The 26,335-nt window shown below is 42.4% G+C and overlaps 1 protein-coding gene across 2 annotated transcripts in view; it reads right to left on the bottom strand.

The window, feature by feature from the left end:
* The window catches only part of ndnf (neuron-derived neurotrophic factor), a 31,619-nt gene extending 5,664 nt beyond the window's left edge, over window positions 1-25,955 (bottom strand). The window contains exons 1-2 of one of the 2 annotated variants that reach the window (XM_043702011.1): window positions 25,686-25,955; window positions 9,058-9,252 (exon numbers count right to left, since the gene is read on the bottom strand). In XM_043702011.1, coding sequence (XP_043557946.1) covers window positions 9,058-9,252; window positions 25,686-25,705 — 215 coding nt within the window. In that variant the 5' untranslated portion in view covers window positions 25,706-25,955. Of the gene's footprint in view, window positions 1-9,057; window positions 9,253-24,641; window positions 24,657-25,685 lie in introns of those variants that run through there. The other variant, XM_043702021.1, reaches the window with a different exon arrangement.
* Between the last annotated feature and the right edge of the window lie 380 nt (window positions 25,956-26,335).

Genomic DNA, 26,335 nt, shown 5'->3' with positions numbered 1-26,335 from the left:
TGATTACTTTCATAAATTGAGAAAAGGGAGAAACTTTGGTTAATCAATTGAACCCAGGTGGTTAGTAAGGGACTGTGACTTTGGGCAATGGTATTAAGTGGATAATAATGTATTGACAGCCCATTTTATCAGCTGCCTAATATTCCCTTTAAATAAAAAGAAAAAACAATGATGCAGTGTGTCATGGGTGGTTAATACAACATCGCTCACTCTACATCATAAATCTAAATCGAAAAGTGTGCTGCTGAAAAAGCAAAGCAGCTCAGGCAGCATCCGAGCAGCAGGAGAGCTGACATTTCGGGATAAGCCTTTCATCAGGAATGTGGTGGGTGGTGGGCTGAAGGGGGCTGAGAAATAAGTAGGAGGATGGGGGTGGGCATGAGGTAGCTGGGAAGACGCAGTAGGTGCAGGTGCGGGTGATGTTGATAGGTCGGAGGGGGGTGGAGCGGGTCAGTGGAAAGGAAGGTGGAGAGATAGGACAGTTCAAGAGGGCGGTGCCAAGTTGGAGGGTTGGATCTGAGATGGGGTGGGGGGAAGGGAGATGAGGAAAGTAGTGAAGTCGATGTTAATGTCATGTGGTTAGGGGTCCCAAGGCAGAAGATGAGGCATTCTTCCTCGAGGCTTCACGTGGCTTGGATTTGGCAGTGGAGGAGGCCCAGGCCTTGCATGTTTTTGGTGGAGTGGGAGGGGGAATTGAAGTGGTTGGCCACGGGGTAGTGGGGTTGGTTGGTGCATGTGTCACAGAGATGTTCACTGAATCTAAAAGGATCCTTGATATCCATGGCGGCTTTTTGTCTCTAAAGTGCTGATTTTACAGGGTAGTGGCCCACTCCGTCAGGGCACTCTCCAGAGGAAGACAGTGGGCCGAGAATATTTGAGGTTTATAAACCTCTGCTTTCTTTGTATTCTCTGTGCATGCAGTTCAAATTTTACATTCTGCTTGTGATTTCTGCTTGCTTCTTCTACTAACACCCTTCCAAAACAGTCAGCCTCCACATGTTGTGGTTGTCAGTGACTATTTTCACTCATGGGATCTGGGAGTCACTGGCTGGACCAACATTTATTGCCCATCCCTAGTTGCCCTTGAGAAGGTGGTGGTGAGCTGCCTTTTTGAACTGCTGCAGTCCACCTGCTACAGGATGACCCACAATGCCACTCGGGAGGAAATTCCAAGATTTTGACCCAATGACACTGAAGTGACAGTGATATACTCCCAAGTCAGGATGGTGAGTGGCTTGGAGGGGAACTTGCTGTTAGTGTTCCATATATCTGCTGCCCTTGTCCCTCTAGATATAAGCGGTTGGGGGTTTGGAAGGTGCTGTCTAAGGAATTTCTGCAGTAGATCATGTAGAGGGTACACACTGCCATTACTGTGTGCTGGTGATGGAGAGTGGATGTTTTTTGGATGTGGTGCCAATCCAGCAGGCTGCTTTGTCCTGAATTGTGACAAGCTTCTTTAGTGTTGTTGGAGCTAAAATCATCCAGTCAAATGGGGAGTATTCCATCAGACTCCTGTCTTGTACTGGTCGATAGTGGAGAGGCTTTAGGGAGTCAGGAGGCTGGTTACTTGTCTCAGGATTCCTCGTCTCTGACCTGCTGTTATAGCCATTGTATTTGCCTGGCTATTCCAGTTCATTTTATGGTCAATGGTAACCCCCACAATGTTGATAGTATGGGATAAGGTAATGGTAACACATTTGAATGTCAAGATGTACTGGTTAAATTGTCTCTCAGGATATTTGTTATCCTGTATTTGTGTGGCATATGACTCTATGACCGCAAACTTGGGATATTTTCCATGTCTTGCTGCATTTGAACATGAACGGCTCCAGGATCTGTGGAGTCACAAATGGTGCTGAACATTGTGCCATCATCGGCTAACATCCTCACTTCTGACCTTTTGATGGAGAGATCGTCATTTATGAAGTAGCTGAAGATGGTTGGGCCCAGGACACTACATAGAGGAACTCCTACAGAGTTGTCCTCAGGCTAGATGATTGACCTCCAACAACATCAAACATTTCCTTTCTGCTAGATATGAGACTTTAACCAGCAGAGTGTTCCCCTCCATCTTCCAGTTGTCACTGTCAATATCCACCATCCTCAACCCACATGCAGCTACCCTTGTAATATAGCTGTAGGTGCCCCGGAGGTCATGGTCTAGTGGCCAATTCACAGTAAATGTTTCTTTGGGTAAGCAACTCTGACCCATCCAACAACAATGGCCAAACCAGTATAGATGTCATCGGGTTAGGAAGGAGTGTACACAGATAGAATTAGCATGCTGCTGACCTTATCCTGAAAGGTTGCCGATGATACGCTTGAGACAACAAATTTGGAAACTATTTGGCTTTTTCTCTCTGCTCACATTTGTGTCGAGGTCACTGTGGTGGGGTACACTATGGATACAGACCTGCTGGATGGATATTCTGGCCTCTCAGATGGGTTGTTGTTTTTTCACACTACCTAATGGATAGAACAACTACAGCATTTGTAATGTGTAACAGCCATGATCGGATTGAATGGCAGAGCAGACTCGATGGGCTAAATGTCCTACTTCTACTCCTATGTCTTATGGTCTGATTAGTGTTTGTCAATGTCAGCATTGAGTGACAAATTGCTGGTGTTTGCAGGACTAAGTTGTGCGAAACTCCAGTGTCACGGTGTCAATACTGAGAGATGGCATTCTGGATCATGACATTTTTCTTCTTCATGTAGAAGAAGGAAACTGATGATCAAGCCAAACAATTTTTGTCCATTTGCAAATGAAAGTGTTCTTCAATATAGAATGGTATTCCGGAATTCTCAACACCAAGCAACTGTCTGACAAAAGGGCTTGATAAACCTTTAGGAGAAAGGGAGGACTGCAGATGTTGGAGATCAGAGTTGAGAGTGTGGCACTAGTAAAGCATAGCAGGTCAGGCAGCGTCTGAGGAGCAGGAAAATCACGTTTCATACATAAGCCCTTTATCAGGAATGAGGCCTTAGGCTGAACAGCTTTTCCGCTGTTCTGGTCTGTAAATGAATTCCCTCTGTAGATGGCCTGCAGCATACGAAGGCAGCAAAGAGGAGAATAAGCTAAAGAGCATCACAGCCAAAACACAACTCTCTTTGACCTCACCGCGGGTTTCAATGTTGCCCTATCATGACTGACCTTAACCATTATGTTGCCTCAGAAAGTGGAAACCATATTGAACAGTTTCTCAAGGCAACCAGTTTTCCCCAGGTAGCCTAAATAGACTGCCTCTGCGGACATGGTCAGATGTCTTGGATGTGCCTGAAATTGATAAATACAATACAGGGTACATACTGCTGTCCTTCGTTCAGTCGTTTGTTCTGCTGCTGCTGGACTGAGAAGATCATGTCGTTGTAGATCTTCCAGTTCTGCAGCCACACTCGGAATCAGGATGTGTGGTTACATCTGGTCTTTTTATGGTTTTATATGAAGTGAGAAGCAATATTTAGTGGATTTTCTATAATGGTAACAGATGCGGTTTATAGCAATGCTGATCCACTCTCATGTTATATCTAAACATTCACATTCACATTTACAAGAAACTCTGTTTTAACCAACACCTTATGAATTGGTATTCTTAATAAACCAGCCAAAATAATATGTCTCAAATACTATGAAGTCTACCTCAAATAGCAGATGATTACTGTATTATCGCGATCTCTACGATGTCCAAGTAGCCATTTGAGGGTGTGAGTGAGAAGGCCCTCTGCTGATAAGTTTTATTTAATGTAAAGTTGAATTATTATTTGATTAATTTATGCTGTAAATAAAGAATAGCAGTGATGTTTGTACCCACTGCATTATATTTCTATTACTTAGTATGTGTTTTTTACACTAATTATGTGAACCTTTTGATATCCAGAATATTTGATCAGTTACTACACTTCTGGTCCCATAGGTGTTGGTTATTAAAAGGTTTGCTGTACTTCCAGTCCTGCTATTCTGCAGTAACAATTTTCTACCACAAGAGCCTGTAGTGAGTTACGTGTCAATGTCAAAACATTACTGTTCATTCATGTGTGATCTTGCATTTACCAATAAATTGGCGTAAACAGCGCACATAAAATCTGAAGAAAAGCTGCTGGTTCAGTGTCACTCCGAAATCTGCCAACAACCTATTTAATTAGTCCAACAATATAGTTAGCATGGAAAAATACTAGTTGTAAAGTCAAAACTGATACACTAATTGAAAGTTTAGCTGCATGTCTTAATTTCTACAATTTTCATTTTTAGTGTTCCAGGACCCATTCCCTGGAATGTCCTCCCTAAGCTCCTCAACCGCTTTATATAATTGTTCTGTTCATAGGCCTCTTTTACTACATCTTTTTGAACAAGCTTTTTGAAGCCTCCTAATAGCTAGTTTGTCTCCATATCCATTTTCGTCTGATTACACCCCATGAAGCCCTGTGCATAATTTTCCACAGAACTGTATAATTCGAAATTGGTGTTGTTACAGTTTTCCTGAGTGCTATCATTCAGTAACATAATGCATGGTAAAATACACGATTGCACAAGCAGTCTATATGTTTGGTTCTTTATTCAGCACCGTAATCAGCCTCAGTTGGGTGATCATAGCTAAGATGTGGGAGACGGCCGTGGGTTTTGACATCGACCAGTGTGTATTTGGTTAGACATGACAGTACGTGTATGTTTTTCAACAAGAAGAGGACTGCACTGAGGTACAGTATATAGGTATATTCTTACTTGTGTAACTTTATTAGTAACTGAAGTAAACTTAGAACAGGACAAATCCATTTCTGATAGAATTTAAACTGTATTCTGCATCCTGATGCACTTTACTCTGTCTCATAAATATTGTAGCAAAGGAATTGATGACTATTAGGATAGTCCAAAGCCAAAATGAACAAATAGTGCGGAAGACAAAATGGTTCAAATTTGCTGGATCAAATACTGTTAACTGTGAATGGTCAAAATTTCAGTCATAAGATCTGGGGATGCACAGGCAAATAGACATTTTCTTCATTACTTTTAGGAACAGGAACTATTTAATTCATAGTTTGCATTCAAACAAAGTGTTTCATTTTCCAATGTAATTCTCGATGGGGGAGTTCACCAGCTCCAAGAATTAGTCATCATTTCATGTTCATTATTGTTTAACTATGGCAATGTGTAATTGTTAGTATAAATTCCTGACTGTAAGTATCCTCTCATATACAATAAATAATGCAATCTTGGGACTAGACAGACTTGCATGAAATCTCTGTTCTCTCAGATCTAATTTTGATTTTTTGCTCATTCTTTCACTGCATGTGAGACCATTGGCTAGGCCAGCTATATAGCCCAACCCTAATTGCCATTAAGAAGGTGGTGGTGAGCAGTCTTCTAAAACTGCTGCAGTTTCAGTGATGAAAGTGCACCCACAGTGTTATTAGGAGAGAATTTTGATGCATTACATTGAAAACAATTCACAATATCATTACAAATTAAGATGGTACATGGATGGAGAAAATTTGCAGGTGGTGGTGTTCCCATACATCTGTTACCCTCGTCTTTCTGGGGTGAAAGGTTGTACATTTAAACGATCCTTTCATGGAATTTTTAATTCTGCTTAATGGGGAGAGGCTTAATGCAGGGTTTGTAATGGGTCATTCAAGGCAGTTTGGCAGTTGCGGAAGAAGAATTCAAAGGTTACAAGTCATTGAAGAAGGAAATTAGAACAAAAGGGCATTATGTGTTAGGCAGTGCTGCTGTTTGTAGTGCTGTCAAAGACAGTTGCACTACATGGGTTTTGTGTAGTCAAGTTTCAGGGAAGGTTTGAGATTTGTCAGGGCTCAGAGGAAGCCATGTGCCACAAGTGTTTAATCCAGCCGAAAGAGGGTATAGAAAATTCCACAAGCGATATTTGCTGCAGGCAACCCAGCAAGATTAGAGCTCAGAGAAAATCCAGGAACAGTGCTGGCTTGGTGAAGCTAGCTCTCAGTGAAAAGCTGGAGTTGTGCAATGAATAACGAGTGGAGCGCACTTTCTAGAATCCAGGAGGGAGGGCAGCGATCCAGAAAAGGGAGGGATCAACTAGAACAGGAGCAAGCTTTAAGGCAGTCAATGATGGATCGACTCGGAGTTTCAAGGCCTTGTGGAAAAAGTGAAGAATCGTGATTCCTTGTGAAGTTTAATGAGATTTGATGACCAATAACATCAATAGCATCTTGGAGGGGAGTTACAGAGAAATCTGTTTTGAGCATATTTGCTTTTTGATGTATACTGTAGGATGTTTGACCAGTTTGATACCCATAAGGATTACTATTCTGATGTTGGAATGAATGTTGTATGTTCAAAACCATGGAATATTATGCCTTTATTCTCTTAGAAAGTCTCTCCGATTTCTCACTTTGTCTACTCAAAGAGAAAAAGGTTAATGGTCTCTAGCCAGATAATAAAAGAGTCGAGAGTGTGGTGCTAGAAAAGCACAGCAGGTCAGGCAGCATCCGAGGAGCAGGAGAATCAATGCTTCGGGCAAAAGCCCTTCATAAGGAATGAGCCTCTTTTGAAATTCATTTTGAATTTCAAAAGTAGATCATAGATCATATATTCTCTCTTGCTTGGTATATGTGTGGTGAAAATATTGTTTGCCATTTATTAATGTTGCCCAGGTATAGCTGGCTACATATAAGGACTGCTTCAGAGTCTGAGGAGTCACAAATGGTTCTCAACATTGTGCAAACATCAGCAAATATCCACAATTCTGGTTTTGAGGTAAAGTATTTGATGAAGCTATGGAAAATGCTTTGGGTTTAGGACTCTGCTACAAAGAACTCTGTGGAGATGTCCTGAAATTATGACATTTGACCTCTAACAACTGCAACCATCTTTCTTTGTGCTCCAACCACCGGAGAGTTTTACCCTGATTCTAACTGACTTCAGTAGATCTTGGGCTTCCTAATGCCATATTTAGTCAAATGCTACCTTGATTTTTATGTTTTGAGCAAGACTGCAATTAAGTCAGGAGCCAAGAGCATCTGGTAGGGACCAAACTGAGCATCAGTGAGCAAGTTATTGCTGTGTAAGTACCAATTGCTAGCATGGATCAATGACACCTTCCACCACTTTGCTGATGATGGAGGGTAAACTGAGAAGTTAATTGATGGATTTGGATTAGCATGGCTCTTTTCTGGACAAGATGCACTTGGAGACTTTTCTGCATTGGGGAAGATGGTGGCAGACAACATAACATCACTGGGCTGGTAAACTAGAGGCACAGAGCTTGAATTCATGACAGCATTTAAAATTAAATGAATTAATTCAGAATTGAAAACTACTCTCAGTACTGGTGACCATGAAATGATCATTAATTTTTGAAAAAAAGCATCTGATTTGCTAATGTCCTTTACAGAAGAAAATGTTCCATTCTGCATCTGACTGCAGACCTACTGCAGTCTGATTGGCTCTTACCTGCTCTCTGAAATAACTAAAAAGCCAAAGTTAAAGGTAATGAGGGAATGACAAAAAAAAAGAAAAAAATATATGGGTTGTTATTTTGGAGCAGTGCTGGAAGGACATAATTAATTTTGTAGCAGAATTATTCACTACCACTACAAATGCCCATGGCAGTATCCAGTGCCTTGAACCATTCGGTGATGTCATGTAAAGTGAATTGACATGGTTGATGTTTGGCGTCTTCAATGCTGGAGATTTCAGGAGGAGACCAAATAGATAATCCACCCTGCAATTCTGACTGAGGTTGGTGCAAATGTTTCAACTTTCCTCATGTGCACTGATGTAGTGGGTAAAGAATGTGGTGCTAGAAAAGCACAGCAGGTCAGGCAGCATCCAAGGAGCAGGAGAATCGATGTTTCAGGCATAAGCCCTTCATCAGGAATGACCTGATCTACTGGACTCTCCCACCCTTAAGGATGGAGGTGCTCGTGAAGGATTCTTCACTGGTTAGATATTTAATTGTCACCCACTATTCACGAATGAATAAAAGTGGCAGGACTGCAGAACTTTGGTCTACATGCAAACATACAGATTAGGAGCAGGAGTAAGTCATGCAGCTCCTTGAGCCTGATCTGTCTTGTTGTAAGATCATGGTAGATCTGACTTGCAACCTTGAATGGTCACCTACTCTTAATAAGAACCTATCTATCTCTGTCTTAAAAATATTTAAGAACTCTTCTCCTCCCCCACCCGACTTATGACCCTTAAAATAAATCACATTTGGCTCATTTCTGTTTTAAATGGGTAACCCCTGATTATTAACAGTGACCCTTAGTTATCAATTCTACCATAAACAGGAAAGATCCTCTCAACATTTATCTTGTCGAGGCTCCTCAGGATCTTAGATACAATCAAGTCACCTGTTAGGCTTCTACATGCCAGCCAATGCGAGCTGAGCCTGTCTGACATCTTCTCATAAAACAAACCCCATTCCATGTATTAGTTTGGTAATCTCTGAACTGCCTCCAATGCATTGACATCCTTCTTTGAATAATTGTTAAACAATACTGTGCACTGACACACCAGGGTTTTGCATAAGTGAAACAAAACTTCCCTACTTTTGTATTTTAATCCTGCTAAATGATAACATCTGATTAATTGGTTGTAGATTATGAAATGGTTAATGGTTAGTTCTGCCTATTGCATGTGTTTGCCTTGTTGGCATACAAATAGCCCTGCAATATTGCTTCACCAAGTTGACACTTCACTTTTCCATATACAAGGTGTTGCCTCCAACATGCTTCCTACACTGTTTACTGAGCTAATCGTCATTCCCCCTTCAACTTGCAGCTTGATGATAATGATAGAGTCGTGATAGGTGAGACCTTCAACTTACAGATTGTGGTTGAATGCAATTCTGCTTTTGCTGATGGTCCACAGTGCCTCAGGTAAGTTCAGTTCTGAGGTGGTAGATCTGTACTAAATATACCCCATTTAGCATGTCATAGTGTCACACACAAACAAATCAATGGAGGGTGTGCTCAGTGTGTATACATGACTAGGTCTCCACAAGGACCAAGCATGGGTCACTGCTACCATAAACATATTACTCTAACTTCTATCCTTAAACCCTGGGAGTAAATTACCTTTTAGGCGTATCCCGGAAGAGAAAGCCGCTGATCTCAGCACCATCAGGGATAATAGATGAGTCATGGAAGAGAGACTTGTCTTGTAGCTGCATCTGGAAGAGCTCCTCATCTCTGGTGGGTAGCTTCTGAGTCCTGGAATTTGTTGCTAAGAGCAGCAATGATGTCACTGCCCAGGACATTATTAACATAATCCTAAACCAAAGACAATACAATTATTAGGTAGGTATTAACAACTTTTGAAAAACAGAAGATGTACTGATTTCATGACTTTTTAAAAATATCATCATTTCTAGAAGACAAATTAAATCACTGTGCTCTAAGAAGAACTAGCACTATGTGTTCTTTTGAAATTCACACACAGGATGTGAATGTCACTGGCTAGCCCAGCATTATCGCTTATTCCTATTTGCTGTTGAGAAGATGGTGGTGAGTCCCTTCCTTGACCCATTGCAGTCGATGTTCTAAATGAAATAATGATATATGATGGATCATTACAGGTTTAGAAACATCTCCCAGTCACTAGGCAATAAGTTTGCAATGGTACCCATTGAAAATATTATGAAATATATCTTATAATGAGTACTCATGTGGGTCTGCAAATGTACATCTTCATCTCTCGTTCCTTACACCCTCACCAACACAGATATTTGCTTTTTGATTAAAAATTGGACAGGAGAAAAGAAACTTTCTGAAGTTCCATTCTCATTTTAAATAAAATATATTTTAGGTGGATAAATTGAAGTTATTATTTTCTGGATTAACTAGCTCTCTTAACATATTAATTCAAAATCCATCCCCCAACATGAAACAGGCCACCAGAGAGACCATGTGAGCCCCAGAGAGGCAACTGCCATGACCAGTTAGCCTCAGTGATCCTTTACTAAGGAGAAGCAAAAGGAAATTGCTATTTAACGATTGCAAGTTTGTAGGAGAATCAAGCTCAATTTAAAAAGTCAACATTAAAGATTTAGTCTCTTAAATGAAAAATAACCAAATATATGAGGTTGGTGTCTGTGAAATCAAACCTTAACAAAATGGCAAAATCAGAGTGAAGAAAACTGGGGGAGAAAATGTTCACACCATAATAATGCACACTAGTTATTTGAGTTATATTTTCATTTATTGTTATTGTTGTTTTATTTGATTTTTATCTTATTTCATTCATTCTCCTCCATTTTAATTTTCCAAAAAGGATTGATACAGTATTTTGTATTCTCCATTCTGTTCATCTCAAAATAAAAATAAGGAAAGAGGCATGATGTTTGGAATGGGTGGGGAAATGGAAAGATTAACTTTCACTCAGAGTACAAGTAAACTAATAACACTGAGATTCTAGATGGAGACACAATGATACCTAGTAGGGGGCATTGCCCTCTCTGCTTTTTCTGGCTCTTCTCCTGCTGTGAAGGAAATTCCTTTCATAATTCACAATTAAAAATTGATAACTTTGAGGAAGTTATTGCCCAGGAGATCCTGTCAAAATAATGTGCACACAGAACTCTCAAAGAGGATCTATGGAGTGAAGAATATATTCCCCAAGTGAAGAATAACTGATAATGAGAGAATCAGCTATTACTTCCTCACAAGTGTAGCGTTTTACATTACATTGCATTATTTCTTTTCCATTTGTATGCACTGATGTTTCTCTCAAAGTGGAAAATTTATAAAGCTAGTAAATGTTTTGAAGCTCATCATCTTAAAAATAAAGATGGAAGGGGGTAATTTTCTGACTTTGTGCTCTCGGCAATGTTTTCCATCAGGAAAGTACAGTTTAAAAATTAACCCTGTAAACAGCAGAACCATGATAACTACAAACTACCCATCTCCTCACCATCCTCCCTGTGTTCTGTCTCAATAAGCCATTATTGAACTTAATTAGTGTTTTGTCAGTCCCTTCTCAAAAGTACTTCCACTATCAAAAGTCAAAGTAAGACCACTTGGGTTGTCATGACCAATGTGACAGTTCTTCTGGAGGATGTTACACACGGACTTCATTTGTTCGCTGTACTGGCACACACAACATTTGAGAGTTGTTGGAAAATCATACAGCCGCAAGATCACATTTTTGAGAAGAACTGTGATGAGGTGAGATACCCACTGGCAGTGCATAATTGGGCAATTAACACTTTAATGCTTCTTTATTGGGCTTTTGTTTCTGTAAACTGTCTCCAAGCACACTTTTCTGGATTGAAATACATTCATAGACAATTAATGTGTAGTAGTTACTAAATGGGTAAGTCAATATAGTAGCTAAGCATTGTTTTAGGTACATACTTTTAATCTTTTTTGTCTTTATACTAAAAAGTTAAAAGTATTATCCTAACATCATATTGATATCCCAATATTTTGTGCTTTTTGGCTGAGACATCCTCATCAATTTTAATCCCTTCTGGCAATTTTTCAATTTAACTAGAGTTGTGGGGAGGAAAGATGATGATCTAATCCATATCATTATTACATGTCTCGTCATATAATTGTTCAGCATTTATTATTACAAGGATACATTTTATACACCTCAAAATCATTTTTCATGGCAAGATCTGCTGAACAGAAAGCTGCAACTAAATAGAGTGTGTTAAATGGAAATGATAGGGCTCCATCACATGCAGACAGGAGGCAGGCAGCTTGGATCTTTGGCCTGCAATTTCCTCCCTGGGCACAACTTGAGGATGCAGTCATCCTCATAATGATCCTGATGAAGTTAAGTTCAAGTTTCCTGCCAATCCTATTACAATATATCCAAAGGTGAAAATGGGCATTAAACAAATAAAACAATTGGACCTAAAGAGTCAAACTCACACCTATTTTTTGTTAAGTATGAAGATTAAAGTTTCAACCAACCATTATTTATGCATTTTAACCATTGCATGTTTAAGAACCTGAAATTGAGGAAGATTTGCAAATTTAAGTGCAACCTTTAGAGCTGTTATAAAGATGTAAACAGAAAATACAGTATGGGTCTCAGTCAGGATAATTGGGTTTTTTTTAATCAAGACATTGCAGTAGAACACCAGACAAATTACTTTGTTTCCTGCTGTGTCTGAAAATCTGGTCAAAATTTCAACAGAGACTTTGATCAAGTGCAATTTCAGGAAACTGACATATCAAGCTCTGTAATTTAGAATGTGGTCATTATCATTGTCGGGAATGTATTTAGGAGGCGAGATCAATAGAGGTTTGTAAAATTTGAGTATCTTGCCCATATGCCTACATCGGACTAGTGTTTAAAGCTATGCAATCTTTGAGGTCACATATTTGCTTTTCCTCCAGTTAATATATCTCTGATACACAAAAAATTACAACCCATGGTTGTTTTATCCTAATCTACTCCATTACGACGATTGTTTTTGTTCATGCTATTATCAGCTGATGCTCCATTAAAGTTTGGATTAAAGATTCCTAGGCTCTGATAAACAGACTTCTGTTAAGAAAGAGAACACCTTTGTTTCCTATTAACTTGTTAACTACAATATTAGTGGGTTAGATATACTTCCATACAAAACATGTGGTAATGTACAAACCTATATACTTACATATTCATATATATACATGCATACACTTACATGTACACAAATACTCTCATGTAACCCCACAATGGAGATCAATAAACAGATGCTAAGCATAAAATAATGAGTACAATGTATGATTTACATTTAAATATCACCTTCGGTATAGGAAAATATCACAAAGCACTTCAGGGGAATATAGTAAAATAAAAAGTTAACACAGAAATATGTCCGTACACTCATCTATACGTGTATGTTCAATGGTAGCCTGTGAACCAAGGCTGAAATGTGTTGCTGGAAAAGCACAGCAGGTCAGGCAGCATCCAAGGAGCAGGAGGATCGACGTTTCGGACATAAGCCCTTCTTTAAGGCACCAATTTTATTAGGAGAACAAACTTTGAAATGACAGTAATAAAGATTCAGCTAAGATGGACTGAAGTAAAGATTCAACATAATTTCTTTGCATTCTTCTCAATGCTTTTATTTATAAAGCCCAGAAAACTGAAAATCTTATTAATTGCTTTTTCACCCAAAGCTGCACCTTCAATGAGATGTGCATACCTACTCTCAGGTCGCATGCTCCTGCATACTAACACACAGATAAACATACCAATTAAGAGCAGGAGTAAGCCACTCAGTCCCTCATGCCTAGTCAAATTATTCATGAAGATCATTGCTGATGCGATAATTTCACATTCCTACCTCGGAAGGAATGTGAAATTATCGCATCAGCATATCTCAGAGCTCCGCAATCTCTCACCATTTAGATAACGTAGAAACATAGAGCAGATGACGGTCAACTGGTCCATCACGTCTTCTTCATCATTCAACATGATCATGCCTGATCCTCTATTTCAATAGCATTTTTTTTATTAGATTACTTACAATGTGGAAACAGGCCCTTCGGCCCAACTAGTCCACACCGATCTTCCGAAGAGCAATCCACCCAGACCCATTCTCCTACATTTACCCCTTAACCTAACACTACGGGCAATTTAGCATGGCCAATTCACCTAACCTGCACATTTTTGGACTGTGGAAGAAAACCGGAGCACCCAGAGGAAACCCAAGCAGACACGGGGAGAATGTGCAAACTCCACACAGACAGTTGCCTGAGGCGGGAATTGAACCAGGGTCTCTGGCACTGTGAGGCAGCAGTGCTAACCTCTGTACCACTGTACAGCATTCTAGCACTTTCTCCTCATACACCTTGACACCTTTACCATTAAGAAATCTATTTCTTTCTTAAGTATATTCAATAATTTGACCTTCTCAGTCTTCGGTGGTCAAAAATTCAACAGGTTTTCCAAGCTCTGAATTAAGAAATTTCTCTTCAGCTTAGTCTGAAATGGCCTAGCATATACCCAGAGCCCAAACCTTTAATCTGATCCTCCACAACCAGGGGAAACATTATCCCTGCATTCAGTCTATCCAGCCCTCTGAGCATTTTATACATTTTAATGAACTCTCCTCTCATTCTTTTGAACTCTAAAGATTACAGGCACAACTGACCCAATCTCTCCTCATATAGCCAATGTACCAACCCAGAAATCCATCTGGTGAACTTTAGCTGCTGAAAGTATATATGTTCTTGATAAGGAGACAAAATCTGCACACAATGCCTCATGTGTGATCTCATCAAGTTCCTGTAAAGCTGCCGTAAGACATCTCTACTTTCAGACCCAAACCCTCTTGCAATAAAGACCTCTATACCACTTTCCTTCTGAACTGCTTGCTGCAACTATGTGGTGACTTTCAGTGACTGCTGGACAACAACACCCAGATCCCTTTGTAAATCATTATTTTCCAACCTATTTCCAATTAATTAATACACTTCCATTTTGTTTTTCCTACCAAACTGGACAATGTTCCATGTTACACTTCATCTGACATGTATTTTCCCACTTAACTGGTCTAAATTGTCCTGAAACCTCTTTACGATCTCCTTATCAGCCATACTCCCATCTAGTATTGTGTTGGATGATTTTGCATTCTGCCTGCTAAAATGGACCATTTTACATTTTCCAATTTCCAGTTGCCAAATCTTTACATACTCACTTAACCAATCTATGCACAATAGAAGCCATCCTCTACCCTTAACGTACTCTCCCACCTATTTTTGTGTCAATAGCAAATTTAATAACCATATCTTTGGTCCCTAAGGTAGTTGTGATTCAGTGGTAGTGTCCCTACCTATGAGCCAAGAGGCCGGTTCAATTCTCATTTGCTCCAGTAGGTGTAATAACATCTCCAAACAGGTCGATTAGAAAATATCTAGCTTTCATCTCTTAACTACTGAGTTATAGAAACATGGAACTGTTGAAAACTTTACAACCCTTTTAGTATTGCATCCTTTATTTTTAATATTTCTTGGCTCTTCCTCCCAAAATTCTCTGCAGTAAATGTCACTTACCATGTAAATTTCCACTGAAGATTATCACTATCTTCCCACAGTTTACAATACACCCACGTTTGAAGTAAACTGCATCCAGCTAGCCTCAGAAACTAAAATAAAATCATCCCTCTGATCAATCCAACAAAGCCCTGCATGTGAGGACAGTATAAACATCAGAGTTTACATTTGTTTGAGAACCCACGACTTGCATTATTTGGAGATGAATCACAGGATCACCAATGACCAGGACGTGAAACGTACACATTAGTTCAGGCCCTTGTTATTTCTGGACCTGCCTATTGCAATGAACTCCTTACCTTCCCTCTCCCAAAACCTGCAAGGCATCCAAAACAATCCTGCCCACGTCCAAACTCACACCATCCCTTTGCACTTGCCCTCTGTGCCTGTGCTTAAAACTCTCTCCTGCCTGTCACAGGTTTGCCTGACCTAGTCCTTCCTGTCTGTGTAATTGCCTCCAGTTTAACAGTAGTGTGACTCCTTTACCCCACCAGCAGGGTTGCCGCTTGCACATTCTTCTTCAGCACACTCCTTATAAATGGCATCTTTCACCAGGTTTTTGCTCATCTGTCCTAATGCCTTTCTTTATGTGTCTTTGATGTCAAAGCCCGCCTGATCATAATACTCCGGTGAAATGCCTTAGGACATGTAGCTCTCCACGGTCACACATCCGCATACAGCAGAGCTACTTGAGAAAGACAAACTGTATTTTGCAGGAGTTAGGGATGAAATCGCTTATTTTTCAGTAGAAAATACATCGGTTGTTAATGCTTAGTTAAATGAAAAGACCTTTATCCACAGTTTGCCCTTTCTTGGATAACTTATCACCCCATTGTACTCAATGGACCGACCCATAGAAGTGGATTGTATTGAAGTACTGGAGGCACTGGGCGGCTGGGAGAGGAGCGGATGTGAGATATAGCATCCAATCTCCAGAATACATTGATCGTTGCCATGACCCCTCACAAAGTCAGGCATCTGATGGGATAGGGTCAGCACCTCGGGTGAGGCTGGACGCGGACTGTCAGTTGATATTTACTCCCGGAGCACGCCCTCCACCGCGCTCTGCAAATATCTCTTGCATCTCCAGACATTGCTTTTATTTATGAATGCCTGTGTTTTCTCTCTCTCTCTGGATCAATGACTGGTGATGGAAGGTCTTCCCTTGCGCCCTGTTGGCGATTGTCTAACACTTTGTCATTTGGTGCCGGCTTTAAGCGCCTGGCCTCCTTATGAACCCAATAAACATATTTCTTGACAAGTTCATTTCCACGCCACTTCGCTTTTTTACGGTTTTTCATTATCCGGCCTCAGTTAACAGCAGCGAGCCGCGCTGCTGGTGCCTGGACACATCGCCCTCCCGTTGATCCAGTTAAAGGGGCAATGCAGGCACATCTGGGCACTGTGTGCAGGCTCATGTTCAACTGCATGCCCCATGTCAAAGGCCGCTACTTGATCGTTTTCATCATGAAACGTGCCTCTCGGAATTGTCAGCGTTATTCCGGCTGTGAATTGCATATATTGATACTATCATTTCGAAAGTTCAGATTTTACAAATGTTCCTGCACACAGACAGGAGGCTGACTTAATTGCCATTGGCACATCAGGTAGACTGCCCTTTTTCAACGTACAGCAGGCAGCTAACGCGCTTCGGGGAACATCATTATTCCCACTCAGAGCAGAAATATGAAAGTTGTAGCTGTCACGAATGAGATTGGGTTACAGCTCTGTCTATCTGTCAGTATATACTCTATTACATTCTCTGCTTATGTTGGATTACAGTCTCCCTCTGAGTGAATGCTGAATTACAGTCTCTCTAACTGTGTTTGTGTTTTGGTTAGTAACTCTGTGTGAGTGCATGTCACAGTCTCTTTCTCTCTCTCTCTCTCACGCACACTGTGCATGTATGTTACCTTCTCTGCCTGTGTGACTGTATGTTGGGTTACAGTCTCTGTGTGTGTATGTGGGGTTACAGCTCTGACTGTGTGAGTGTATGTTGGCCTACAGTCTGACTGTGTGGGTGTATGTTGGGTTACAGTCTGAAACTGTCTGGGTGTATGTTGGGTTACAGTCTCTCTGACTGTGTGAGTGTCTGTTGAGTTACAGAGCTGAAAATGTGTTGCTGGAAAAGCGCAGCAGGTCAGGCAGCATCCAAGGAACAGCAGAATCGACGTTTTGGGCATGAGCCCTTCCTGAAGAAGGACTCATGCCTGAAACGTCGATTCTCCTGCTCCTTGGATGCTGCCTGACCTGCTGCGCTTTTCCAGCAACAGATTTTCAGCTCTGATCTCCAGCATCTACAGTCCTCACTTTCTCCTCTCTGTTGAGTTACAGTCTCTCTGACTGTGTGAGTGTCTGTCAGGTTACAGTCTCTAACTATGTTGGTGTATAGAATCATAGAGTCATAGAGATGGACAGCATGGAAACAGGCCCTTCGGTCCAACTCATCCATGCCGATCAGATATCCCAACCCAATCTAGTCCCACCTGCCAGCATCTGGCCCATATCCCTCCAAATCCTTCTATTCATATACCCATCCAAATGCCTCTTAAATGTTGCAATTGTACCAGCCTCCACCACTTCATCTGGCAGCTCATTCCATACACGTCCCACCCTCTGTGTGAAAAAGTTACCCTTTAGGTCTCTTTTATATCTTTCCCCTCTTACCCTAAACCTATGCCCTCTAGTTCTGGCTCCCCAACCCCAGGGAAAAGACTTTGTCAATTTATCCTATCCATGCCCCTCATAATTTTGTAAACCTCCATAAGGTCACCCCTCAGCCTCCGACGCTCCAGGGAAAACAGCCCCAGTCTGTTCAGCCACTCCCTAAAGCTCAAATCCTCCAACCTTGGCAACATCTTTGTAAATCTCCTCTGAACCCTTTCAAGTTTCACAACATCTTTCCAATAGAAAGGAGACCTGAACTGCACGCAATATTCCAACAGTGGCCTAACCAATGTCCGTACAGCCGCAACATAATCTCCCAACTCCTATACTCAATAGTCTGACCAATAAACGAAAGCATACCAAATGCCTTCTTCACTATCCTATCTACCTGTAACTCCACTTTCAAAGAGCTATGAACCTGCACTCCAAGGTCTGTTTGTTCAGTAACACTCCCTAGGACCTTACCATCAAGTGTATACGTGCTGCTAAGATTTGCTTTCCCAAAATGCAGCACCTCACATTTATCTGAATTATACTCTATCTGCCACTTCTCAGCCCATTGGCCCATCTGGTCAAGATTCTGTTGTAATCTGAGGTAACCCTCTTCGCTGTCCACTACACCTCCAATTTTGGTATCATCTGCAAACTTACTAACTGTACCCCTTATGCTCACATCCAAATCATTTATGTAAATGACAAAAAGTAGAGGACCCAGCACTGATCCTTGTGGCACTCCACTAGTCATAGGCCCCAGTCTGAAAAACAACCCTCAACAATCACCCTCTGTCTTCTACCTTTGAGCCAGTTCTGTGTCCAAATGGTTAGTTTTCCCTGTTGTCCGTGAGTGTTGAGTTATAGTCTCTCTGGCTATGCAAGTGCATGTTGGGTTACAGTCTCTCTGACTGTGTGAGTGTCTGTTGAGTTACAGTATCTCTGACTGTGTGAGTGTATGTTGGGTTACAGTCTCTCTGTTTGAGTGTATGTTGGGTTACAGTCTCTGACTCTGTGGGTGTATGCTGGGTTACAGTCTCTGTGTGAGTGTATGTTGGGTTAAGGTCTCTCTGACTGTGTGAGTGTATGTTGGGTTACAGTCTCTGACTGTGTAAGTGTATGTTGGGTTAAGGTCTCTTTGACTGTGTGAGTGTACGTTGGGTTACAGTCTCTGACTGTGTAAGTGTACGTTGGGTTACAGTCTCTGACTGTGTGAGTGTATGTTGGCTTGCAGTCTCTGATTGCATGAGTATATTGGCCTACAGTCACTTTCTAACAGTGTGAGTACATGTTGGGTTACAGTCCCTCTGCAACTGTGTGGGTATATGTTGGCTTACAATTTCTCTCTGGTTGTATGTGTTGGTTTACAGTTACTCTCTCTCTGACCCTACTAGTGAATGGTGGGTTATAATTACTATGTCTGATTGTGAGTGTCTCACTGTGCGAGTGTACACTGGGTAACAGTCTATGCCTGTGAGTGTATATACTGGGTAGCAGTCTCTGCCTGTGAGTGTATAATGGATAAGTCTCTTTCTGACTGTGTGTGTATTTTCAGTTAGTCTCTCTGTCTCTGTGAGTGCATGTTAGATTATGATCTCTGACTGTGAGACTGTATGTCGGATTGCAGTCTCTCTCTCTCTCTCTCTGTGAGTGTATATTGGGTTACAATCTCTGACTGTGTGTATATTTGGTAAGTCTTTTTGTCTCATTCTATGTGTATGTTGGGTTGCAGTCTCTGTGAGTGTATGTTTGATTACAGTCTCTGTGTGAGTGAATGTTGGGTTCCAGTCACTCTGTGACTGTAAGTTGGTTAGAGTCTCTGTATGTCTCTGATTACAGAATCTGAGTGTACTTTGGCTTACATTCTCTCTATGAATGTGGTTTGGAGCATTGCACCCTTCTCTGTGCGTTTGGGTTAAAAACCCCTTCTCTCTCGCTGTGCTATGTGATTTTGGTTTATCGTCTGTGTGTCTAAGTCAAGAGTACCTCTTACTCTGAACATACTTGTGTTGTGGTCACAGTCTGGCCCTGAATGTGTGAATCTACGCTTCGGATTAGAGCCCACTCCTCCGCCTCTCTTTCACTCTATGTCAGTGTTGGAGTCGGATGTTCTCCTTTGGTCACGATGCAGCCTGTTTTCCGATCTGAATTGCTTACATGGTGGTTATGGACCTGCGATGGGAACTCTGACTAATACTTCTGTTAGTGAGATTCAGTCAAGGGTTTACTCCGTCCTGTGCCCCAGATGCAACTTGCAGCGTCTGGCATTTGCCGAACAAACGGTGAAAGACAATTGCTGTGGTCAAATCTTGCATGGACAGAGCTGAGATGAACCTAAACACGTCATTGTCGAAAACACACGGTTTAGCTGAAAGCTCGACATCTGGAACAAATAAGGTTCAGCATTTTCTGATAAGGAATGGAGCAGAAACGATTCGGAAGTACAGATAGACGATTATAAGGCAGTGCAACAGAGATTGTTAACTTGTTCTGCAGCCTTTTATGTGACACTGTAATTAAATAAACAAAGGAATTCGAGAAGACCGCAGAGGTTTGATGCCAGTTTGGAATTCCCCATGTTCAGCGTGAACTGGAAAGTGCACCCCCACAACTCTTGCACTTGATCTAAGCCACTTACCCACTTGTTTCTATCCTGTTCATATTTTCGAAAAGGACATTGTCAATTAGGTTATCTGATTCGGGCTTTTTCCTCTCAGAAGTCATTAAGGGGCTTCCGTTTAAATAAATCCTTGTTCTACCTCTTCCGGTGATTGGATAAACACTGCAGACTCCATATTACTAACTAGCTCCTCGGTCACGTTTTTGGTCATTTATCCTTACTCCTTATATGGTTCCCTTTCAAAGCCTTTTTAAGTTGGTGTCAGCACGGCGCTAGAACAATGCAGATTGTTGTTTTGCTGTACTTGTGACATCAGGCTTGGCTCGACTACAAAGCCATCAGAGTGTCTGCTAATAAAAAGGCCATCAGCCCGAAACGTTAACTCAGTGCCTCTCTCCCACAGATGTTGCCAAAGCTGCCGAGCAATTTCCGAATGCTCTGGGGTTTTCTTTGTAAATTTCAGGCTCCCCAACATGGGCAGCACTTCGCTTGTGTGCCGCTTCCTCTGCAGGAGGAGGCAGTGTAACTTGACCCGGGGGGCCCCGGCTCAGGTCAGTAAAGGGGTCAGCTTATAGGTGTACAGTTGATATTGGTGTCTGAGCTGACAGTGTGATATAAGAAGAAATACCATTTTATCACTTTAACTCGACCCTGCAGCAACACGGTCTCTTTAAGGCTCAGAGGGTGAAGATTGAACTAAAGCCAGTAGCAGTTTTGTATTTTTCATATTCATTCATGGGATGTGGTCAGTAAATATTACCCATCTCTAATCGCTTAGAGGGCAGATGGGAGTTAATCATATTACTGTAGGTCTGATTCTGCGAACACAAATGTGAAGTCAAATAATTATTCAACAAATCATTCCGACATCTCCCAGTTCGCGTCTGGGAAAGAGGAAAGTTCAGACAAGGGAGCAGAAGGTCAGGTGACCTTATAGAGGTTTACAAAATTATGAGGGGCATGGATAGGATAAATAGGCAAACTCTTTTCCCTGGGGTTGGGGAGTCCAGAACTAGAGGGCATAGGTTTAGGGTGAGAGGGGAAAGATATAAAAGAGACCTACGGGGCAACTTTTTCACACAGAGGGTGGTACATGTATGGAATGAGCTGCCAGAGGATGTGGTGGAGGCTGGTACAATTACAGCATTTAAGAGGCATTTGGATGGGTATATGAATAGAAGGGTTTGGAGGGATATGGGCCGGGTGCTGGCAGGTGGGACTAGATTGGGTTGGGATATCTGGTCGGCATGGACGGGCTGGACGGAAGGGTCTGTTTCCATGCTGTACATCTCTATGACTCTATAATCCGAGCGATTTTTGTTTGTTAGCTGGTGATATGGAGAGGTGTATGGTGCTGATTTGCTGTTCATCTCTGGCCTAACGGAAAGAGGAACCAGCTGAGGGACCCAGTGGCCTCTTCCCGACCCAGTGAAACAGAAATCCGCAGAGCAAGTGGGACAGAGAGAAAAGCGTTGCATTTATGTAGTACTTCCCGCGTCCAAGGTGCGTTTCAGCCAATGAGGTGGAAATGTGAAGGATGGTCGGTGGCTATAGAAAGGCAAGGAAGGTAGCAACCAATTTGCAGACTGCGATCTCCCACAAAGCAAAACGTGACCCTGACCAATCTTAGGGTTTTTTTTAAAAAAAGATTTGTGTGTAATTATGTTTGAGGAATAAATGCAGATCACCAGCGAAAACTCCTCTGTTCTGCATAGCGCCTAGCAGCGGAGCAACATCCTTCTGGACAACACAGAGAGGCAGTTTCCAGCCTCCGGAGTGGGACAGGAGAATTAGATAGAGAGAAAATTAAAACGAAGGGAGAGATCATGAGTCTGATACTGGTGGTGGAGGAGGAGGAGAGTATGGGGGAGACAGCGCTAGGCAGACTGAAAGAAAGAGAGTGAGCCCCACTCAAGTGGAGAGTTGACAGTGGAATATCAAAACAGATAATAACAAACAGCTTGAAGCAGAGGCAGCGAGGGGCTGAAGTATGGAGGACCCAGACGCAGACAAACATAAAGCTATAGACAGTAATAAAGCGAATGAAACAGCCAGAGGCAGAGCATGTTAGAGCGTTACTCATCAATGAATAAGAATGTGTGCTGGCCAGCCCTTGCCTTGTTATTTATAAACAGCCCCCTTCGGTGCTCTGGGTGCTCTGGCTTGTTTTCTGTGTCAGTGCCACTTGCCATTGAGCCTGTCTGAGGCGAAAGAAGGGTTGAACAGGTGGGACTACAGGTGGTATCGGGACAGTGACAGGGAGCGGGAAGGGAACCTGCACATTTCCCCACTGCCATGGAGAAGGGAACAGGTTCGGGGCCCCCACCTCAGATCCCAGCCGGAAACTATTTGATCTCGAGCAGGCCCAAAAAAGGAGGCGGGAAGTTATTGCATGTCAGCGCGCATTTCATCTCCATTGAAGGGTCTCCAAATATTGCACTGGATTGTCCTCAGCCACATCACATCGAACTTTCCAGATGCCTTCCAAACGTTTCCTTACTGCAGTTTCATTATTTCTGCGCACAGCTGAGGTGAGTTTACGAAAATAACTGCATGGCAATGGGAAGGGGGCGATCGTTGGAAATATTTTGAACCTCTAATTTTCCGTGCCAAAGTCTCTATTATTAGATCTGTAATCTAACGAACTAACAGATGGATTTCAGCATATTCCGATCAGCAGGGCGGGCGATGAAGGGAAACCATCTGAATAAGCGCTCCTCAGGGATGGTCTTCAGTCTGATATGTGCAGCACATTCGCGCAAGGAGAGCTTGGTATTCTGCTTTGATTCATGTTGTGGTCAGATCGCATGTTGTATTAAAGAGAAGCAGAGATCAGATTACACGACAAATCCTCTTTCTTGATCCATCTCCGTTTGAACGCTGCCCGCAACTATGTTGATTAAAACAGCGAGCTCTAAACCACAGAAGAAGTTTGTAACTTTGAACTAATTGCATCTTTTTTTTGTCTTCAAGGAAATTAAAAAAAATGCATATATTGTGGCCGCTAACTATTACCCCTGGGCCAATTGTACGCTAAAGACAAGACATGCGTTTGGAAAGCATGCATTTATTTCTCAGTCTAATGTAACCACTGACCAGATTGCAGCTCTGCCCACAGTATGTACTGTCACTGAATTATCCTGTTAGTCATTAACAACTCCCTCAGAGAGCCGTGCTCTTGGTGGAAACCATGCTTCTCATTTCAGGATTATTACATTTGTGAGCTTTTAAACTCGAGATGTTGTCCTGTTTTGTTGGCTTCAAAACAAACTTGGCAAAGGCACCTTCCCTCGGAAAGGTAGACGCAACACGGTAACCCGAGGACCGAGGGTGTGGGTTGTAACCGGGCGACAGGAGTTTTCCCGTGGGGGCGGGGGGAATTGAATCTTCCTGGATGGTCGACATTTTAACGAGTTCCACATCAGACAGTCACACAGCCAGGGTCAGCACATTGCTCATCTCACCTAAAGTGACCAGTTTCTCTCCCGCTCCCACTGCAGCGGGCCAAAGCTCATGGTGCCGAGCGACTGACCAAAACACTAACAACTGGCACTCTGCCTTTTCACGAGATTATTAGTTTTCCATATTGGTGTTCGCTCGCAAGTTAACCTGACACACCCGGTGCTGAAAGTGTATTTGGTGCCTTTAGATAGCGGCAGGGCCAGGAAAGGGTTAAAGCAGCCCAGAGATAGAGCGAATCTGCGCCAAAGCGCTTTGAACTGTGAACATTATTTTTAAAAAAAACGAGTTTAGTAGTGTCTTTGAGCTTGATTGATTCAACTATTTTTCTAACCCTGGAATGTTAAGGAAACGTCAAAGCGGAGATGAAGTTAAAGGGTAGACAACAGGAACTGATGTGATTAAAGAGGACAGGAATAAATAAAGAACAACTGTTGAAAGAAATTGCTGGGGGCAGAATTAGACACCTAGCGATGGAGAGAAAGGAGCAGGCATCAGCTGGAGAAGCCACATCTAAAGCTGGGTCTGATCGTTCCGCTCTAGACCCTCATCATTGATTTGGGAGTTTCTGGAGTTATGCTGTGGGGATCAGACTCTGAGGACAGATTGGAGACGGGATTCTGATTAAAACGTGGAACTCGACCTACAGTCGAGTTGACCGGATCTGTGCCTTCGGTCTGTCTAAATCACAGCCAATCTACATAGGAGTCAAGCTCCAGGCTAGCGGCTTTCAGTTCGCTCTGATCAGTGATAATGTGTAAAAGCAGGGAAACAGTTTATCTGCCCGGAGTTGAAGATGGGCAGAGTCCGGTCATGGGACGGGGTTGACAATCGGGGAGCTAGTCTGGCTCCCTTGCTGATGCACTTTCCATCTGTGTTTGTGAAGGCGAGCGCAGTTAAGAGCATCCTATAAACACGTACATACAAGATGACGACAAGGGAGCCCTGGTCGGGTTGATTGGAATTGTAGAGTGACTTCCGGCATGCTATCGATAAATGTAAAAGTATTTGCTTTGCAAACACGCCTGAACCAAACTACGCGTATTGATTTACTAGTGAATAAAAAACATCAGCAATTTCACATTCTCTGACGTGTGTAGCGCGTTTCCAAGCAACTTGCAATATTCCATGCTCTTAGTTTACTCCCAACCCCCCCCCCCCCCCCTTACTACCCTCCCCAACTACTAGCAAACTGTCACTTCACTGTCAAACTCCTCTATAGTACTCGGCAAGTGAGTGAACTCGATTACCATACAGTATTGTGGGGCGAAGTTAGGTTTCCATTCCATACCGACCATACGTGCTGCAAAGGTCAACTCCAATACTTGGACCTCTTCTGCACTAAAGAAAACTCAAACAATGATATTTCCCATGGCCTGGGAATATTATATTGAAAGTTTCCTAAGGTTATTACCAGCTCCAGTCAGGATACCTGATTGTTGCTGTCCCTCAAGCAAAAGTGAGTGTCGATTAAAGAAGAGAATCAATATCACAAATCCATAACACCTCCACGAGATTTAATAGCAATGGCTCGACTAATCACCTTGGCAGTTTTATTCTAAGCCGACAAAATCTCGAACATGTCTAATATATACCCGTTCTAGACAGTTATAAAAACGTATGATTTGTTCTGCACGAAATCTCGAAGTTTAAAAACAAAGCCAAAATATGTTACTTTTTCTTATCTTTTCCGAACATATGTTAAAAGTGAATAGACGAACATTGAGATCAAATAGAAGTGTGTTAACACCGTTACAACACTTTATTTATATAACAAGTGCATTGCTATGACTTGTACGGTCTGGGTTATATACAACGTGCGTATATTAAAGTAATCAGCAGCATGCAAGCAAGGAATTCTGCAGCAATATATGACACTGAATGTATGCTAGAATTCAAGAAAGTAACTTTTATAGTGACATATATTTTACTACGCAATTTTCTGGGGTGTGGAAATAGTGTTTCTTACCTCGAAGCAATCATTTGCATTGCAAACTTCGAAATCTGTTAGTCCAGTTTATTTTCCCTCGTTTAAAATCCCTCACTTCTTTTTGAGAAGCAGGCAGGAGGGCAAGGTTAATGCGAGTGCAGTGCAGGCAGAAGCTGGAGAATGGCCAGAATGAAGCTATCCTGGTTTTGTGTATGTGGCTTTTCCCCCCACCCCCCCCACCCCTTTCCCTCTCTACTAGATTCCGCAAAGCCGAGTGTGGAAGCAGCGGCGAGCTGGCTGTGTGTGCTGTGGCTCTGGCAGACAGTGAGCTGGCGTTTCCCGGCGCTGAGCTCACACTCACTCCCAAACTGGACTCCTCCTGTGCCATTCCCCGCCCAGCCAGGGCTCCCCACCAATCAGGGAAGGGGGATCCCCCTCCGACAATCGAAAGGGAGGACCCCGGCAGCGCAGCCCACCAATCCGCGGGCGGGATCGCACCGGATTGACCAATGGTGAGGTGGCTCCGCGTGCCCCGCCTCTGCCCCTTTATGAATGAACGAGATGCGCCGGGCTCCGACCAGTCAGCGCACGCTGCGTTCTGGGGCCACACCCACAGAGAGAGAGAGAGAGAGATTCACGGCCACTATCCCACACCCCTGTCCCCAGTCAACATCCCCAGGAGCTCTCTC

This window comes from Chiloscyllium plagiosum, chromosome 1, assembly GCF_004010195.1.
Source record: "Chiloscyllium plagiosum isolate BGI_BamShark_2017 chromosome 1, ASM401019v2, whole genome shotgun sequence".
NCBI classification, from domain to species: Eukaryota; Metazoa; Chordata; class Chondrichthyes; order Orectolobiformes; family Hemiscylliidae; genus Chiloscyllium; species Chiloscyllium plagiosum.
The sequence above is the reverse complement of the archived record's forward strand: the minus strand, read 5'-3'. Positions and strand labels throughout refer to the sequence as shown.